This window comes from Charadrius vociferus, unplaced genomic scaffold (assembly GCF_000708025.1).
Source record: "Charadrius vociferus isolate BGI_N301 unplaced genomic scaffold, ASM70802v2 scaffold51, whole genome shotgun sequence".
NCBI classification, from domain to species: Eukaryota; Metazoa; Chordata; class Aves; order Charadriiformes; family Charadriidae; genus Charadrius; species Charadrius vociferus.
This window is the reverse complement of record NW_009646939.1, coordinates 151,224-172,337: the sequence shown is the minus strand read 5'-3', so window position 1 is coordinate 172,337 and position 21,114 is coordinate 151,224. Positions and strand designations below refer to the sequence as shown.

General features: G+C 38.5%; 1 protein-coding gene across 1 annotated transcript in view; it reads right to left on the bottom strand.

The window, feature by feature from the left end:
* Positions 1 to 2,439: 2,439 nt before the first annotated feature.
* The window catches only part of CTDP1 (CTD (carboxy-terminal domain, RNA polymerase II, polypeptide A) phosphatase, subunit 1), a 102,533-nt gene continuing 83,858 nt past the window's right edge, over positions 2,440 to 21,114 (bottom strand). The window contains 1 exon segment of the mRNA XM_009894945.1: positions 2,440 to 3,473. Coding sequence (XP_009893247.1) covers positions 3,332 to 3,473 — 142 coding nt within the window. The 3' untranslated portion in view covers positions 2,440 to 3,331.

Below are 21,114 nucleotides of genomic sequence, written 5' to 3'. Positions count from 1 at the left end.
CGTGGAGTTTTTCACATCTCAGCGCTAAGCGACACTGTTCCCTTGTCTTTCCCCCTCCCCAGCACACATGCACAAGGAGAAAAACTTGGCCACTACCTGATGCTTTTTGCTTTTATCACAGGTCCCACTACCTCCCCTACACAGAGCGGTGATGTCTTCCCATTCTTTTAAGAACTGCTGAGGGGAAGTCGAGAAGAAAAAAGTAAAACTACCAGTCTTTAAATTGAAATGACTGTTCTTACCTGTTTTTAAACAAACATCAGACCTTAGGAGCCGTTTTCCCTGGACAGCAGCAATAGTACACGCTCAGAAAGCTTAATGAAGCAAGGCATGCTGTATGCCCCTTCTGTGCTCACTTCCATGCCTGGTACTCCTTCAGAAACCAGCACCGCCCAGTAAGTTCAAAAGCCTCAGTGGGAGTCCGATCTTCGCTTCTGTGCTGAGAAATCCCTTCCTGGCAGCAGGTCCTTGCTAGCTACCTAAGGTACAGAAGTAGGTCATGAAGATAGGATAAAGCAACTAGTCAAGAGATGTGGGTCACTTAATAAAGGGTTAAAAGCCATTTCACAAAGCATATTTCCCAGGATGCTCCTGCATCTTGAAAAAAGCATAAGTTAGTGGGAGTGAGTGACAACTTAATTCGTCAAAAGACTTCCTGCTGGCAGGTTAACCAGGGCATTTAACTTATCATCTGTTAAATTTTCAGCTTCTATTTCTCTCTCGCACTTAGTGTGGAGAGGTTTATGACCAGTTCACCAGATACAGCTACCTGAATGAGCAGGAGTCTTCTTCTAGACAGAAAGCAGGCTCAATGGCTTCGGGGTTGCAATGGTTTGGTGCCTCTCAAAAACCCCTGTACTAGGCAACGCCCCACCCTGGGTTGGATAGCAGGGGTTTGGAGAGCTACCAGAAAAATTAAAGTCAAAGTAAGAATTATCTGTGCAGTAACGGTCGTTAGAGAACTGCTTGACTTTAGTTCTGGCAGCACACTGCCTGCTACCTGGGCCTCTTGTGTGCAGCACTCACTGTAGGCTTTCAAAGCTCTCGTTGACGTGGAGAGGTCTCCACTGGCAGCAGACCCCTAGAGAGACGCAGCTCAGTCTGGTGGAGAGCCCTCGCTCAGTGTTTACACAGCAGTCCAGATGATATTGGGTCTAGTGGAGTGCTGATCACTTTTAGGACTCCTGCCCAGACACACACACCACCAGCTAAACCGAAAGCAGCAGCCATAAAATAAAACTAGGAAGAGGATACAGCCTTTCGCACCAAAAAGCTTCTCAAGCTTTACACGTATGGAATCACTCCGTAAGCACTATGAGACAGCTGCTGTGCCAGGCATGCCGCATCCAACAAGCAGCAGAACATTGCTGAGCTAACAGCAACCTACCCAGTTTTGCTCACTGGCTGTGTTTACATTCAGAGCTTCAATGCTGCCACAGAGCTGTGTGAATGGCAGAGACCATCAGCCAGAATGAGTCCCTACTGAAATTTGTGCTGTCAAGTCATTTGCAGCACCACAGTGACCTGAAAAGTTGGTATTATTTCAAATTATTTCAACTGAGTTTAATTTAAGAAAACACAAAACATACCCCGCAGACCCCTGATATTTTAGTATTTAACTGCAAAAAGTTATCCTCTGATAGCTGGGGAGGCTGCATTTAAGTTGCTGAAAAAAAGTATTTTGACTTCCCATTTTACGAGCTCTAGTAGTTCTTCTTTTATTATACAATGCAACTCACTTGGAGACATCCTGCTTGTTTTCACGGAGAGCTACATTAGGCAGGTCACTGTAGACTCCAGCTATGTGGCACCTCTGTAAATGTCCAGCAAGTTTGACATTTTCTCACAGAAAACACTATTTTTGTCTTATGGACCTTGGACTCTGAAGTTGAAAAGCAGTATTAATCTGAAAAGATTCTCCTGTTTTCTCAGTCTTAATTTTATTGCCATTATGAAGCTTTGAAAACTAAGCTGTTCTTTGTGAACGAGCCGAGATTCCATTGAAATATATCTCTGTGGCAAAATTAAGTATTTCTGCACCAGAAAGTACTTTCTTTTAACCATGACATCTGAATTAATGAGTCCTTTTTTGCTAACATGTTTTAAAAGGATTTGTCTCTCCAGTTTCTAACAATTGAGAATAAACCATGATTCTAGCCTCAGAAATTCAACACCAGAGCAATAACTCTTACAGTATCTTCAGAGGTCAGTCAAAGAGACCCAAGAAAATATCAGAACGTTAAGAGTTCACATACCAAAGAAAAGGGAATCTTCTGAGCCAGTGCTTCTTGTCTCTGCCTCAGTTACCTGCCTGAATCTACAGATTTGCAGTTGCTTTCGATGTTTTTCATTGTTTTCAGAGAGAGTAAAGGAAAGATAATACAGAAAGGTACCTTGTATTTGATGGAAGCAAATGAACAAGAAAGTGAAACAAAGCGTACAAAATGAATTTTTATTAAATGAAAGAAAATCTGTTTTGTGGGTCAAATATGAAATAGAATATACAAAAACTTTACATCGGATCTCTTGTCAAAGAAATTAAATCCTATCTAGACTGAAGTAGCACTCGTTCTTTCCAAGACAACACGAATGGGTGAGTATGTTTCTTATGGCAGTACAGGATCACACAGTATGCTGTACTAAAGTTCCGGTTACAGAGAAGAAAAGTTAAAAATCTAAATGATGTCCCTAAAGAACCCAACTATTCCACAAAGTAACTTAAGAACATGAGTTTTGATCATTATGTATTCTCTTAGAAGCAAATGACAGGTGGGTCAAGTGCAGAGTTCACAAAGCTTGCATATCACGTTCTCTGTTTCTATACAAATATAAATCGTTCTTTTTTATTTTAAAAATCCTTTTATATTTGATAGCATTTATTTGTGGAAAAGGATGATGAGTTCATCAGGTTCCTGCTGTACTACCCAGACAATCCAATCTCCTTCAGCTCCTTCTTTTTTGTGAAGACCATTACCCATAAACCAGACTGCAGTATTTTAAAAAAGTTGCTGTTTGTTTAATCACAAATCTTTGTATCACTGTTCCGTATATGAAGGTTCTGCAGAGCTCCTAGCATGTCTTTGGCATAGCACACCAAGTCCCATTTAATACTTTTTTTGTTTAAAAAAGTATATTTTCCTTTAGTAAAACACCTTAAAAACATCTATTTCCGATTTTGTAAAATAATGTGTCACCTCTCGTTCTGCTTTGCAAAATATACACACACATTTTGGAAAAACATTGAGTACTGACATAAGGGATTCATCTGAAGTCCAATCATCTGTTTATGACAAGTAAAATATAATTACAAATTCCATCTTCGGCATGAATGTCACATGAAGTCATTCAATTCAGCTTCAAGTGCTGCTGCCATTTCATCTGCTTCAGAACTGCTTCCTTCCTCATCTTCATTGCTAGATTCTTTACTGGATTCACTGGCAGCATCATCTTCATCCAGTTTGCGCTTTTGACCCCTGGAAGGGTAAACAAAGATAACGCCCATGAATCGAGGTATCTCATTGCTTGTTAACGCAGACCGCTATTTAACAGAAGAAAAAAAAGGGGCTAAAGGACTCAACCTTTTTTCAGGTCTAGACACAAAGTATTGCACTTGCTTTTAAATGAATGGACAGTAGTTAGTTCATACAATTGATTTTTTAATTGCTGTTATTTACTGTCAGCTGTAGGTGCAAAATACCGTTAATTTATTTCTCCAATTCTTCTGAACAAGGAATGAAAACAGAGTATAAGACTGTTTGAAAATGAGTTGATTTACGTTCCTCTCACATCCCAAAAGCAAGAAGAAATCCATCATGTGAACAAGAGATTACCAAAATACATTATATGTTGCTATAGGATTTTGAAATATCCAAGTTTCTCCTTTTTTTATAAAAATAAAACCGTAACTGATTAACCAGATCTCACTGCACCAGTTTCTACACTTTCATGCTTCAAAACGTAGGAGGGGCCTTATTCTTCCCTTATATATCTCTTTGGATTAGTACTGCCAGGCTGAACAACACATTTCTTAGCATCTCCAGAGAATTAACCAGTTTAAACAGGAAGCTGATGTGCACCATACCCTGCCGAAAGAATCACGTTCCTGGTTGTGAAAGATCTCCAAGGAAAATCTAACACTTCAACTGGGACATAGACATAAGCAAAAGAATTTGGATTTGTGGAATCCTAAAATCTCTTTTCCTTGCCAAAAGGGAATTTTATATCAGACATGTACTTCTGAGACAAAAATAGAGTTGAGACTTTGCATTGCACAGAATTCATTATGAGCTGTAGAAACACCTTTAAAATCCTTCCTTGATCATTTGATCAAATTTCAAGCAGAGAAATATATGCAAAGGGGCTCTCTCTTAAATAACTGCCCTTTTCATTGCTAGGTGGGGTTTCATTAAGAGGAGAATGCATCCACTTGGAATCATGAAAAATTAAGAAAATGCTCTTTATCTTTTAGCAAAAAGGAGTAATTTAACAACGGTCCCTTTAATTCTGAGAGTACAGAGAAGTAGCAAGACAGACCTTCGATAAGTACTGTTCTAAACTATGTATATCCAAAAGAAAGGAATACAAAGATTAACAGTCAAATTTGTGACCTTGTAAGCAACATTGAAATACAAAGCAATTTTTATTTATACGGACATTCTTATCACCATTTTCTGAGACACCATAATTGTGAGGAGCGCAGACTACTCGATTCGTAGGCTGGGTGAGTGACGCCTGACCTCCTCTTTCTCAGCTTTTCAGGGAGATGGACAAGATGGGGTGTGGAGTCAGGAAGAGAGTCTGAATCAAAACAGGAGGCAGACAGAACTATGTTACCCTGTTTTTCCTTTCAGCTGCACCAGTGGGACCAAAAGATACACTGCTGTTGCTTTACCAGGTGCTTCCTCACCGTGATGTTAGGTGGGTTCTTCTGTTCAGTATAGGGTGGTAGGAGTAATACTCCAGGGAGGTAAGGCTGAAACCCTGGGATTCAGTCTGGGGTCAAAATCCCTAACAAGGGAAAGTGGGATGAGGTGAAAGCATTTCCTGAATGTTTTGCTATTGAAACTCAAACGTGGCCCGCTGAGGGAGATGCAGGGCACTAAATGCAGCCTAATACACAATAAAAAGCAGTTTCTCAGGCGTAACGCTGATTTCCATGCAGCCGACATTAGCGCACAGTTCGGACGAGGAAGCACTCAGCCTAAAAATGCCCAGTTGGAAGAAATCTTAGCACATTTCCATTAAAAGCTGTACAAATGCATGGAGCTTGAGTTTCACTCGTTCATTTCATGATGATTTTAGCCTTCAGAGATACAGCATTATTTTAGGCATTAATGATACCATTAGCTGGAGAAAAGCTAATTGGGAATTAAAGAAAGTTGAAAAAAGTTGTGCGTATTTAACAAGTAGTAGATATGAAGTACACACGTCGTGCCAACCGAAAAATAACAATACATAGATATGGAGGGAATCTATAGCACAATGTTCATAGCTTAGAACGTTCGTATTCATCTGTTTGTAACTGATGGTATCTACCAACTGAAAAATAAAATTAACAGCCTGACAGCTATAATTTACACACGTGAAACACGTACACACAACTGCAGATGATGTATTAAAGAACGTGGCAGGACAAGCAGGTTTTTAGAGCCAGCCCAGATACTCTGAGTTTTCTGGGACCTAAATCAATAGCAAAGATCCTGTAGAAAAAAGGTCTATGAAGAAACAATCTCTCACTGCCAGCTGATTATTTCTTAGAAGTGAGGAACAGTTCATTTACTAAATAATTAAGGCAAAGACAAGCAAAATTACTGATTTATGCAACAAAGCCACCTTTTTATTTAAATTTAAATCTACTCCATAGCAACCAGGTTTCAGTGAGGACAACCAACAAAACACAGGGACCTGAAATACTCAGTGTAACTAATTAGTTTAAAGAATGGAGTTCCAGTCTACAAGGAGATCTTCCAGAGAACTTTAAGGGACAGTCCTGACCTATTTTAATCTCTCATTTGGTTGTAATAAACAGTACCTTTGTAAATGCAAAAGACTGAACGTGATCTATTCTGTCAGTTTTTGTTCTTTTGGCAAGGCTAGAATGACAGCTCTATTCAATCTAGATATGAAAACTTCCTCACTCATGGGGAGGAAAAAAACTTCAAAAACGAAAAAAAACCAAACACAGTTAAGTGTTAGTCCTCTGCCAGAAGAAACAAAAAATCTCTCGAGAATGTAAGTATTGTTCTTATTAAGATATGAACACCTTTCACTATTTGTGTACTATAAACTGCAGCTTCATACCTATTCCTAAAACATTTAAATGAGTATTATGAAATCAAATGCAAAGCTAACTGTGATAGAAGTATGGAGGAAGAAAATCAGCAACATAATGCTGCATTTTTTATTTGCAAATTCAGAAAAGAGAGATAACATCCCATTAATCATTTCTATCTTCAGAGAAAAGCAGTATATCCCCATGGCAGCATATTTATTAACACAAAAGCCAATTTAAAATGTATATTTTCCTCATTATTTTGTGCCCAGTCCTTGTCATTTCCAGTTTCAGAGCCATAGTGCATAACACTTTTGAGTGGAAAAATTAAGCGTGTAGAGGATTCCTTCTTAATATTTAGAGAAAATGATTCAGCAGTATGTTGCAGGTTTCCATTGGTGTAATTTGTATTTTTAAAAGGAACTTTGCTTGACTGATACTAAAAAACAAACATATGGATAATAACTGAATATCTTTAACCTCGTAAATGAACAATTAAAATTTCCAAAAGACTGAACTTAGAACTTTAAATACCTGACAACTCTGTGAAAAAACTTGTACAATACATATGTACATACATATTTCCTTTGCATTAAATATTTTTCCTTTTTAATACCCAGTACTAGGAGGCCAACCAGTTCACATAATGAAGAAACCTTTTTAAAAGAGAACTACTTTTTTTGAATTATCAAGATATTTAAATAAACTACAAATATAATTCATAATGACGTCATAATAAAAAACCACTTGTAATTATACATGTACAGAAGTTATTTTTAGGAGAATTTAATCTACAGAATGCTAATGGGAAATATACCTAGTAGTATTCCAAATGAAGAGACAGGAAGAGAAGACGTTACAGAGTTCCAGTAGAGCATGGTGTATGCATGTGAAAAATAGCACAAGGATAATGACTGAAAACAAAAATTTATTCAGTTCTTGATCTGTTAAGCTGATCACTAAAATACGATTACAACTATAGGCTGAATGAAAACTTCATTCTTGTAATTTCAATTTAAGTTTAGTTCACGAAAAAGCCATAAGGAAGAAAGCAATGAAAAGAAGTCCAGTATTTGTGGCTTCTATTATTTTAAGGCCTTAATTTATAGTTCGCGGAAAACAAATAATGTTGGAAAAAACATTTTTTCTAATAATTGAAAAGCAAATTGTCTCCGGTCTGTTTTGCATCCCAATGGCACCCTTTTAAGAAATACAGGGCTACATTAAAATAGAAGCACCTAAAAGGAACTCAAAGAGCAACATAACCCTTGTTTCAAACAAAGCAAACCTACGCCTTTTCCAAATTTTATTTTAAACCTGCAAAAGAAAACTACAGCAAGTATTTAAAGAAGCATTCACATATACTTTAAACTCCAAATACCCCCAACCCCCATTCCTACTCTGATAAGAAGTATATTTCTAAATTATTGCAAATTGACTTGTTTTTTTCAATGGCTCCTAAAATTGGTACAGTAACAAAGGAAGGTCTGCAGACTGAATGTGTTTAGTCTTTTACAAGCAAGCAGCTTATAGCGTTGACATCAGAAATCAGGAGTTAAGTTTGGTACCAAATACAGTCGAGTTACTCTCTAATAAGAATACTCACACCGCAGCCGTAAGCAGTTTGGAAGGCAATGGTTTGAAAAGGGCATTTTGAAAGAGCTCGCTGCCTCCCAACAACATTACAACCCTGCAAGACTACCTACGCTGCCGCAGGCACGCCTCTGAAGTCCGATGTGGAAGGTCTGTCCCAGTTTCCACACACACCTAAGCCTACAGCTTTCCGTAAACTTCCATAATGGAGAGAAGGATGACTTTGGTAACGCAACAGGAATTTGACTCCCTTCCACAAGAATTTGACTATGAGAACAATTTATTTAGATAAAATATATCTGTCACAATGTCCTCCAGCTGTTACGAATTAGAGCTGGTAAACCAGGAAAACTTTTCTTCAATCAAATTTTAAGACGCCAGCCCAGTACACGGCTAACAAGGTTAAAGGACGTGAGATCTGAGAACATATACATTGAAAATCAATGTTGTAAGCATTAATACATTACATTGGACAGACAAGATGGTTATATTTTCAGGGAGATGTTCCAAGTTTTGCAGCTGTATTTTCTTAACGTGGGATACATGGCAACATCTTTTATGTACGCTTGATACAAGAGTGAGCAATTGTCCATAGCAGGGCTGTAAAACCCAGGTGTCTACCCTCTGGCAATTTGTCTCATACATCTGTGCAGGAACACTGAATTTTCTGTCCTGGTGCTGCTCCCTAGCCCTGGCATAGCACGCTTCCAAGCACACAGCCGTAAGAGCAACAAATAGCACTAGCCCCATGTTGGCAAGCTGGAGCGTGTGTTTTTACTTTAGGTTCATGCTATGACAAACAAGACAATATTTAGTATTGCAGGAACAAATGCCAGACACCTCGCATATTTCCTCATGAACTCATCCAACGCTGTCTGTGGGATTATAGGATAATCCAGAAATCTAATATGCAGAAAAATGCACAGAGAATGTTTATTGGACAGCCCCAGCGTGCAGAAAGAGATCCTGCAGTTGGATGAACAGCATGCTTTTAACGCTCTTCACAAAAACATCTTTGCAGAAATCCACCAATTCAAACTGACAGCTCTGAAACGTATTTGAACTAACACAACAGTAAAGTGAGACCTAATTAAATTCTGTACAGCTTCAGTGCCTTTCTGCTTTAAAACTTAGCACACCTGCACACTATTCTGACAGTGAGAAACTATTCTGAAAACTCAAAAAACTATTTTAACAGCTTTATAGTTGAAGTGAAAATTCAATGTATATCTAAATTGAAAGAAAGTTTTAAAAATCAGCAAGTCATAGAAAATTTAAAATAAATTCAGAAACTACAACAATGTGTCAACAAGGATATTTTGTAAATTTTGCTAAAATCATACATTTGGCAAGGCTGTATTGTCCTGATATTTAGACCAATGTGAAAGTTTAATAACAAAAACCCCACCCCAACTCATTGAAAATGGTTATTTCTTAATAATTAAACCTTTGTCTGGCATATTTCAAAAATAAACTGTAGCAATAAAGCTTTAAAATGAAAGACTCTGCGCTGAACTAATTTCCTCTGCACTGAACTAATTAGATACAGATAATAATTAAATTGGATAATGCAAAACTAAAAAGCTGAACCTACAATTTTGCTTGTATAACTAAATCACAGATAAGTAAACTATGTTTCTAAAATGTTACTTGTTATTTTATTAACTTCAAGTTGTTTAAAAATAATCCATGTAGATGTTACAAGAAGACATTCACAACATGCAAACATTAACTATTTCTTCAAAAGGCAAATGTGACAGTGGCAGTTTTATACCACATAACAATTACTCTTGTCACTGATTTGCAGAAGACAACCAAAAATTACATATACTTTTCAATATGCGGAATGCCAGACTGTTACCTGACACTTCCATAATGGAAAATGCACAGATGCACTCTGGCATATCATCTCTCAATCCTATTGTAAACAAACAGAAACACAAAGATCTATCCAACTTTCCTGAAAGACCTCACCCCCTTTCTAGACAACCGAATTTGAATAACCTCCCAACAGGGGAACAAGCCAAAATTCAGACCAAAAAATACATGTCCATCAGCATATCAGTATTTTTAAAGCTAAACCAGGCCTTTGTTGTTTGAATTAAGTTCTCTCTCCAGCTTCTTCTACTTTACCAATACTACCCATTCTGACAACAAACGTCAGATGGTAGCTTTACAGCTCTGTGGAGATTATTATTATTATAGCTTTGGGAGGTCATAATAGGAGATACCACGGATCAGCAGTGAGCAAAGAAGCTTCAAGCCTCCTTTCACCAGTGCCTAATAGGTGCAGTACAGCAACTCCACCTGGATTTGGTTTGAAAAAAGTCCTTTGAAAATGCTGTCACTCAAATAATTTCTGTTACAGCAAGCACTGCAGGAGATAGTCTCAGATAGTAATAGATAGAATAGTCTCAGATAGAATAACGTTTTAAGTTTAGTAACTAGAGATCTAAATATAAGCTATTGTTTTAAAAATGGTAGTGTGCAATAAGAAAAATAAGATTAAAAATGGGCAAAAAATGTAAGATGCGTGGGCAATTTAGAAAATTCAAAAACATACATCAAAATAAGGAGTTGAAAAAGAAAAACCACCTGATTTCTCTGAGAAAAATCAAACTCTGTTTATTTTTCTCATACTGTAAGCATACCGTGTATGTGGAGGTGCTCCTGTGCCAATATAGCGGAGTACAACTACAGTTTAAAGACACAGGGCTGCGAAGTAATGCCTGGAATTCACACACCCTGTCATCCTGGTCGGATTTGCCAGCATCACCCAAACACTGAGAACATTCTTCAAGATGCATCATTGGGCATATTAACAACTAAAGATATAATGTAGCTCATAACACACTGACTGTGCTAACCAAGGAGCCTGGAAGTAGGATTTGGTATTCTCTTACTTATGCGCTGGCTTTTTAAGTTAGATATTCACAGATTATCTTAATATGTATGTTAACACATATGTTATGGGCTACACTAAACTATATTGAAAGCTAAGAAGATTTTGTCAAAGCTTTTAACTCTGATTTGTACTAACTCTTCTATTACTTTGTCGTTGTTTTCGATAAATTATTGAGATTAAATTGCAAATAGCTAAAACCAACATCCTTCTGGGATGTTCGTTCACTGAATAATGTCTTTGCTCACAAGAATATTAACTAAGAACATCTCTGTTCTTAGTTAAAAATTCCCCAAAATATAAAAAAATAACACAAAACACATCACTGACTCTGTATGGATACTGGTAACACTGCCATCACCACTGGAGCACAACAAAGACTTAAAATTCCTTTAAAATGTTGCTCTCTAAGGGGGTAAAACACACACTCTTTTTCCATGCAGATATATTCTTTCATGAAATGTACTAGGTCACTCCTGCCAAAAAAGGGAAGCCCTTCATCCTCCTCGCATTCCCAGATTATCTAACCGGATACTCCTTCAGTTTATTGACTCTGCTGCCCGCGTAATGATGTGCTAAACCAGTTAAACCCTCTCGCATAGCAAGTTGTCCACTGTCTTTCTAGCTGGCTTGCTATGAGTATTACCTTATTGTGCAGGTGTTGGGGCATTACAGCTGTTGTGAGGGTGTGGGCGATGCTGTGGTACTGTCAGGAACATGGGAGTGAGATCAGTTGTGAGATTTGCTCTTCTGTATCATACAACGTTTTCCTGGAATACTATGTTCCTCTACTACTTCTGTTTCTTTATCAGAAAACTTCAGCACTCCCAATGGCAAGACATGCTATCTTGGCACTCCCCATCCCCTTACCTCCTCTTTCCCCAAATTCCTAGCCCTGTCAGCTTAGATTTTTCTTTATTTATTGGTAGAAATTTTATACAATAAATCTCTTTTCCATGGAGTAAAAAAGGTTTGGGCAGAGTTTGTTTTGGAGATACTACAGCAGTGAAACACAGAGCTACAAAGAACCTAGAAAATAATTTATCAGCATTAAAAACTTGTATTTTAAGTCAACATTTTGCTTCAGACATTCCCATATGCTTCAAGATGTTTTAGAAAAGTCAGTAAATGACAAGATCAATTGACATCAAGGCAGGAAGTGACCTCTTGGTAGAAGAAATCGAACTTAACTTTGTTAGAAATTTGGGCTAGAAATTGCTAGGTTTCCATGAGAAACAGGAAAGTGCTGTCAAGACTTGATTTACAAATAAGAAAATTTTCAATTAAAGTTTTAAGAGTATCTGACAGAACTACATGACTTTTACATCAGTTTTACAAGGTTTACATAAATGATATGTACAGCATACCAATACATGCAATATATTCAAAACAGAATCTTTCTTAAACTGGGCAATGCTAACAAACTCCCTAAAAAGTGGGTCTATATTCATTAAATTTTAATCCCTACAATACTGGGTCACTGAGCATCACAAACTCAATCTGGATCAAACTGTCATATGCCACCCTATCTGCCAAATCAAATCACACCGCAAAGAATTCACCGTACCTGTTGTGTTTTCACACTAGCTGAGATATGACAAACTACCCAGTGCAGCAGATCGCAGCTCTGCTGACTAACAGTACTTGATCCCATCTACAGTCTGCTCTACAATTTTTTTTCTGTCAATATTTCTGGAACAAATTTGAAGCAGTAAAGGCAGTTTATACTTGACCTGTACCTTCTGTTGCGCAGTTGCAAATTTTTTTGATGGTGCTGTCCAAAACGAAGATTAACTGTATTGTTCAGCTGCAGTCTTTCCCGTACCTCTAATGAAGAAGACATCTGAAGGAGAAGATACTTCATATCCATTATCAATCCAGAGTAACAGGCTGCTACTGAGCCTGGTGTTATCGATGTAGTGGTACCAGCTATAGGCTCATATAAAGTACGATTATCAAGTTATGTGGATATATGGATGCATGCAAGAGGAATGTGTGAAAAGGTGTTTCTCTGGGCCCCAAATGACTACAGAGAGAGTCACAGTACTTCAAACATTTAACAAAAACTAAGACTGCAACAAGTTGTTCTCTTTCTAGTTGCTATCTGAGAATGAGATAGCCACACTGGCGCAGGGACAGGAGCAAGGTCTGACATGCCAGGCAGGGGCCTGACTAGAAGAAAGACCAGACACTTCCCTCTGCTTGACTTCGGGAATAAAATCACTTTGCAGGCCCTCTCCAAACTGACTGAACATGCTCCACAGCTGAACTGTCTGGAGTGAGGTCTCAGATATACCCCTGCTCCTTTACAGCCCGCACTCGTGGGGGCAGTGCATGTGTGCAGCCATGGCAGAGAGGAGAAGCCTGGCCACGTACCAAGATTTCGCAGCCAGTTCTGGCCCTGCAGCTCAGGTACAGTTTACCCACCCGTGTTAACAACTGGAACACTAAAAACCCCCTTGTCAGGCTTTCAGATATTACCCTTCCAGACACAGTGGTCTGAAGTGCACAGCAACGTCAGCTGAGAGACATGTCTTTTATATTTCTGTTGATTGCGCCTGCAAGCTCTACAGGTCCTCTGCCTAGTAGGAATATATTTTGTATAAGCATCTGGTTTGTCTGATGGGTTATTTCACTGTAACCGGCAAAACAAATACTGTCATGTATTCAATATAGTTTTCCAGTCAATATTTCCTGGGATAGTGAAAGCCACAGTAGTTTGAGAAATGGCCTAACGAGGCTTTGCCCAGGAGATGTTCCCTTCAGTGAACAGGGACCCCTTCTGCGCAATGTGGTGGCAATATGCTTGAGCCACATGGCAAAGGACACTTTTACTGCTGTGACATCTACTGTGGTGTGGGGAATTAAAACATCCATATTCTGCTTTTCACATGCTTGGCTGATAACAATGCAGGGACAATTCTCCACTATCAGCTTGATAAAACAGACTTCTGAAATAAGTTCAAGTTTTCTACAAAAATCTGACTTTGTTGTTTCCCAGCGGAAAAACCTACTAGGAGTTCAAATGATTAATAAACTACTCACAAATGGGAAGATCCAGCCATTTTAATTACTGGATTTTTTCACCCCCTGCATTAAAAAGCAGCACTGCTGCTCTTCTGCCAACATTTTTAGCACATGCTTCAAGCAGGCATTTTAATTGTTGATATACACTGCTGTTTAGCAGCCATTAGAGACTTGCAGGGGTCAAGATTAATGCATATTAGTTATTATGTGAAATTTAAAGTACTTTTAGAATTCCTTAGGGAAACTAGAGGGTTGTAATATACTAGCTATTTTTCCTGATCAGAACAACATTGCCTTACAGCATTCCAGCTAATGTCTTAGGTCTCAAAAGTGGCATAGAATGAAGGATTAAAAACCTTTGCTAACAGTTATTAATGTACTTCTTGGCTTCCTTATTCTCAAGAAATATTTAGATATCCATACATCTTACTGAGGAAAACCCTAAATTGTTTAATAGCTTATAAATTGCACTGAAGCATTCAGCCTGACTAAAGGAAAAAACGCTGCCTAAATTACCTTAGGGCCAATGCTAGGCTATTCTTCAGAGTCTTCATGCTAGCTCTCTCACTGATAGGTAAATCGTAGCAGTATGTTACCACTTTCCCTCATCCTGAACTTCTACTTTACGTCTTCCTTACCCCTCTCCATTCCTTCAAAGCCACAGATGCAAACCAACATTAATACCCATGAACTGCTGAAACGGGCTAGTGGTGGTGGTGGAAATACCAAGTGCTTAAATATTCACCCAGTGCGGGGGGGAACTGTATCTCTTATGTGAGTTGGAGCAGGATACTGGAGCCTGGTATTGTTAATTGCTCCTGTGGAGAAACAGAAATAACTCCAAAACAATTTGATGCTTAGAGTTTCTTATCTGAATTCAGATCCCATCAGAGGAAGGAACTGCCCGCTGTGTGTGGCACAAGTGCTCTGAAGTCAAAGACAGAGTGAAATGGTTTTCTTACTCCTCCTCCTGTGAGTGAACGCTAAGAGCTCAGGTTTTTCAAATCCACTCAGGTTTCTAGTTCTCCCCCTCTTGCTCTGGCAATCACAGGAGCCAAGCTGGAGCTGCTGATTCTACAAGGTGGCAGAACAGGTAACAGATCCTTAAGCAGATCAAGTCATCACAGAATAGTTTGGGTTGGAATAGATCAAGTCATCAAGTCAGATCAAGTCATCATAGAATAGTTTGGTTCGCTTTCTGGGCTGCAAGTGCACATTGCTGGCTCATGTCGAGCTTCTCATCAGCCAACACCCCCAAGTCCTTCTCCTCAGGACTGTTCCCGATCCATTCTCCACGCAGCCTGTATGTGTGCACAGGATTGCCCCGGCCCACGTGCAGGACTTTGCACTTGGCCTCGTTGAACTTCATAAGGTTTGCACAGGCCTTCCTCTGAAGCCTGTCCAGGTCCCTCTGGATGGCATCTCTTCCTTCTAGCGTGTTGCTCTTCACGTCCCTGGCCAGATTCAACTCTATCTGGGCTTTAGCTTTCCTAACTTGATTGCTGGCTGCTTGGACAATTTCTCTTTTGATGCAGCCCAGGATACGGTTGGCTTTCTGGGCTGCAAGCACACATTGCGGGCTCATGTTGAGCTTCTCATCCACCAGTATCCCCAAGTCCTTCTTGGCAGGGCTGCTCTCAATCCCTTTCATCCCCCAGCCTGTATTGATTGGTATCAATACAGGGGTTGCCCTGACCCAGGTGCAGGACCCTGCACTTGGCCTTGAACCTCATGAGGTTCAAATGGATCCACTTCGCAAGCTTGCCCAGGTCCCCAAGTGAAGAACTTGCAACTCATTTCCCATTATCCTAATTTCTTGCAGTCTTCATTTCTTCAAATTTGACTTGTACTCTGGGCATTTTTTGGATCTAGGCAATACCTAAATAAAATGTTTCACACAATAGCACCTCTCCCAGCAGGGCTACAGAGCCAGCATCAGATAACTGCCCTTTGTGTGGTGTTCTGAAAACTCTCCACTCCTAGCTGTGAGATTGTTTTAAAACAGTCCCACAGCCAACTACTTCAAGGGGTAGCATTATATACCAAGAGTTCTCCTTATCTGAGAGCTCCTCAGATGGGGTCAATAGGTAGCTCTCATTTCCCTGGGTTGGGGTTAAGCTGGGATGTCTTCAGCACAGGCTCTCCTCCTCTTTCACCTCATGCACCTCTGCTGTAGGCTCCTAGGACTTGCCCAGGGCTCTTCTGACTCCCAGGTAGCTTATGCAAACTACTTCCTCCAACTCTGACCTCAGCAATGCTGATTTTACAGTTCACTTAATGGTGATATGCCAATTAAAGCAAACAAAACACTCATTCTTGATTCTGAGACAAGCTCATCTTTACTGCAGAAGCACAAGAAAAACAGAGCGAGATAAAAGGACAAACAGGTTCACCTAATTTCTTCCTTTCACTAGTCTAGATCACTCCTTAGGCTTAAGGCCAGGGTCCTCAAAGGGTGGCAGCATCTTCCCTGCTGCTCATGGACTCTTCTCCAAACTGAAGCGCTGTTTTCCAATGCTTTGCACTTTCTTCTTCAGCTGGTCTCACAGATACACAAGAATCCTCTGCTAGAAAGCACATCTCTTCTCTCTGTTCTTTCTCTCTTATTATATGAATGCCTCTCATCACTTTTCAGCCCTCTTTCTAAAATTATAGTAACAAATACTTAATATCTATAGTCTGCTTCTACAAAATCCAGCTGTTGTAGACTGGTGCTTCTTACAGATACATTACAGAAAATTATTTTCCCTCAGGCTCTAGTCATTCCATTGTCCCGGAGTGCAAGCTATTAGTTAATGGCTCTGCAGTGATAAAAGGCAATGACTGCAGAAAGACTTCTACTTCAAATACATTGACACATTTCTCACATTAGTGAGAAATCAATTTAATTACTTCACCCAGAACTCTAACTTATACAAAGATTCACTAAATCATTAAGTAAGAGTTAGAAAAGAAAATGTAACAGCATTTCCTACATACTTTCATATTTCTTAGCACATTTAAGGAGACAAGGAAAACAAGGAAAATACTCTTATGCCTGACTACCTACATCACAGTTCCAAACTTTTGCTCCTGTATAAACTAGAAAAAAAGTAGCATCTTAGATTCTCAGTTCATTTTGCAGATAACAGCACATCTCTTAGGGAAAGTGCAAGTGAAGCCCATTTAGTGTTAAAGTAAACTGAGAAAATAAAGATATATTTTAACAGCACTTTTCTAACTCTAGTAACATACAGACTTTTAATTGCCTGTCTATCCTTCCCGTGAAGTATCAGAACTGTTAGAGCTTAAGTGTCATGCAGACTTACACTGTTAAGCCACTTAGTATTAAAGTAGGAAAACTCATTAAAAAAAATGGTATCAAAGACTTAGTATATAGAGAATTCATTAAAAACTAAGACATGCTACTTTTCAAATATGTTACTGAAAACAGTATAAGAGAAGTTCATGCTATTTTTCACTTTTCCAAAGACGCTTCACTTCCTAATCTCAATTGTGTCATCACTATGTCCATTAATAGGTATAACCTCAATATCATGTACAATTCAAACTATATTAACTGCGCACATAAACACACCTGGACTGGATAATATTAAATTATTGCATCTAAACAGCTTCTAGGTATTTTCATAGCAGACAGTAAAAGAAGCTGAAGGCAGATGGTCACTTTAACCAGACTGTATTTCAAAGCATTTTCAATCTCCCCATCTGACATGGTCTAACAGAAACACATGTATTATAAACCACTAGTTTGTGAGAAAAACAGCCTTGTGCAGTTTACATGCCTTTTAACAATCTGCAATGATTTGACTCCTCCACATCGTGGAGGAAAACGTGAAGATACCACAGAATCACGTTAAAATACCTCACACAAGTTCAAAGCACCACTGTTCAGGTATTTAGTGAAGAATGAAAAAAAAATATTTATACAACTATAACAATTTACATATTTCTTAATGTAAAATTTATTATATTTAGGTGATAGTGAAAGTGGAGAATACTTTGCTTATTATACCACCAAATACTAAAAAAACCCAAAAAACTTGGCATAAAAGCAACATTATATCCATATGGAGAGATATTTTGGAAAAAAATCTCTTAGAAAAAGGAAAGAAGGTTAGAAAAAATTCAACTGCTGTTTATATTTGATAGGTTTGATTTGAAAAAACCTCATGTTTTGTGGATATGAATGTTACTCAGAAACAATTTATTCAAGTTGTTTAGGAACACTGTACAAGAAAAATAATTCAAGATATGCTCTCCAGAAAGAGCCATCCCAGGAGAAACCAGCAAAAACCAGTCTCCCTGAACTGCAGCTATAGTACCTACCATGTAAGATTTATATAAAAAAGCACGTATGAGTGATAATACTGAAGTTTATAAGAACAAGATCACCACCATTGACCGTACAACAGTAGTCAGCAGCGTACTTGCGCGCACTCCATTCTGCTCCTGCAGTTGTGAGCAGGCCACAAGTTGCCCTTGGAGAGCAAGTAAGCATCCTAGAGAGTGGAGCCAGCTCTCTTTGGAGAGATGCCATGGATCTAATACCTGTAACTACAACACTTGTCATTTTAGGACTGTGGGAATGGCTCAGCTATACCTTACAGAGCTGCCTTGAGGTTAATCCAGGGTCTAAGATAGTCCACAGTATAATTAAGCTCATTGCTTTTTGCATTAATTCTGCGCCCATGTTTGCTTGGTTTGGCCAGAGAACTTTTAGATTGCACAGTTCACTTTCTAAAGGCCTCTAGGAGGATGAGCATCTCCATATTAGAGGAGGAAAAAAAAAAAAAAAAGAAAAGCTGCAATGGAAACCTAGCAGCTTGACAATTTCAGAAAACACGCACAAGCTGTGCTCTTGCTCCTTGTAGCAAACACAGAGAAACACAAGACCATTTCAGTCTCATGATCTAAATGTGTACCAGTACCTTGGTTAATTTTAGCTCTTGTTAATAGCCTAAACGTGTGAAAGTTTACACTCTCACTGTTCTCTCCAGTGACTTTTTTTTTTCTTATCCAGTTAATGATCTGAGGCTTTCCAAAATGCATGTTCCTCTTTAATTAACAGATACTGTATTAGGCTTGCAATAACTCATCAGCTATCATCAGCTAGCAGCTTAAAGTATTTCAGAATCTATAAGCAGCAGCTATGAAGTGAACGATGTCCTGTGATTTCTTCTGAAGCAGACTTTGCATCTCTCTCTTGTGCTCTGTATACCAGTGATGTACGCGTGCCTGGACCTTCCTCTCCAACAGCTGAATAAGCGTACCTTTGTTTCCCAGCTGATTTATGCACCTCTGAACATACAACAGACCTAGTTAGACCTGTTTTTTCTCAGTAATCTTTCAGTAATTTTGAGAGTTTTGATTTTGCTGTAAATGGGGATGGAACCAATTTGAGTATCTCAACATCCCCCCTGCACAGTAAAATCCCATTCTTGTTTCTTTGCGCATCAGTAATTTCAACACAGGAAAACTATTTTATCAAGGAGAAAGAAAAAATTCAAGATACATCTCAGACAAATAGAAAGAAGAGACAAAACTGTAGAATTTCATCCAAGAATACAGTAAGAAGATATATATATATTGTTGCTCCATTTTGACATGAATAGTAAGCCTAGTGCAGTAACCGGAAAAGTGGAATTTCAGAGAATTATATCACGCTTGAAAAGCTTTACTGAAGATTTCCCCATGTTTTTTCTGATAAAGAACTCCCATTCAAATGCCTCTTTGTTGAACCTGAAGTTTCAAAAACAAAAGTTTGAGGTCCAGGTGCCAAAAATCAGCTCCGTATTTCATGCAACCACTTTCATTACGGAGCAGTGACTCATGCCAGAAGAATACAATGAATATGTTAACTTCCCCTAAATTTCTACCTACGACAACTCATTTGTCAGTATCCTTAGTCTCTTGCAAAACTAACTTTGTTACTGCAAATTCTGGATGGCAAAAGCAGCTTTCATCATACTAAAGTACTTTCAAATCTAGGCTAGTACTTTAAATACTGCACATTTTCCATGCCTTTATTATGGAATTACTATTACACATGTTAAGTAAGAGCAAGGCTAAAAAGATTTTTTTTTTTTTTAAACAAAAGGTGACTTGAGAAGAGAATTACTATGTCATTCTAAGGGTTGTATCACTCTCTAAAAACCAGTTTACTCTGTGCTTATATCCGTCCCATCGCAGCATGCAAAGTGACACGTTAAAGGGCTACTCATGCACACAAATTACTTCCATTACTCCCCTGGTACTGTACCTTCTGGGTAATTACAAATCTACACTTAAAGAGTTTCCTGCTTTCCACAGGATTAAGAGTATGATTTATGTGAAAGAGAAAAGAAATGTACAAACATGAGTAGCATCTAGGTCTGCATGAGTTGTAGCTTTACATCTGCAATGTTGTCTTCCTATTTTCATTTTAAAACTTTATATTTCTTCCTTGAACACTAGTTGGAAAAACCTGACATACCTTAAGGGGGAAAAAAATAAAGTCAATTTTGAATTGATGTGTGCTTCCTCATATTTGTTCCTCCCTAGTGACTGGCATTCTTTTTGCTACTTTGCTTTTGAAGATAAGAGAAATCTACACATTTCTCCCATTTGTGAAATATATGTTAAGTACCTTCATCTGAAACATGATGTAATACTTCAGTAGGCACAAATTTGTCATAGGAAAAGGTAATCTTTGCTAAATATTCTGTAAGGAATCCATAAAGAGTTTCTTATAGTTTTTCTTTCCTCACAGAATCCGACCATAAATTTATAATACAATGATAAAGAAACCTGACGTTAATAGTTGTCCACATTATTGTTTAATCTCTGAGTTTACCAGTATCGTGGTTTAACCAGCAACTAGGACCATGCAGCTGCTCACTCACTCCTCTCACCCCTGTAGGGTAGAGAGAAGAGAGAGAAAAGGAAAGAGGAAAAAAACCTTATGGGTTGAGATAAAGACAGTTTTCTAGAACAGCAGGGGAAGAGGAAAATAATAATGATATTAACGATAAAAGAATATACAAAATAAAGTGATACAACACAAGTCGCTATCACCACCCAGTGACCAGTTGCCCAGCTTGTCCCAAGCAGCAGTTGCGGATGCCAACCCCCATTTATATACTGAGCATGATGTCTATGGTATAGAATATTCCTTTGGCCAGCTCGTCCTGTCTATGCTCCCTCTCAGCTTTTATGGGAAGCTGAAAAAGTCTTTGACTAATATAAACATCACTTAGCAACAACTAAAACAACAGTCCTTATCAACATTATTCTCATACTGAATCCAAAACACAGCAGCTACTAGAAGGAATGAACTCTT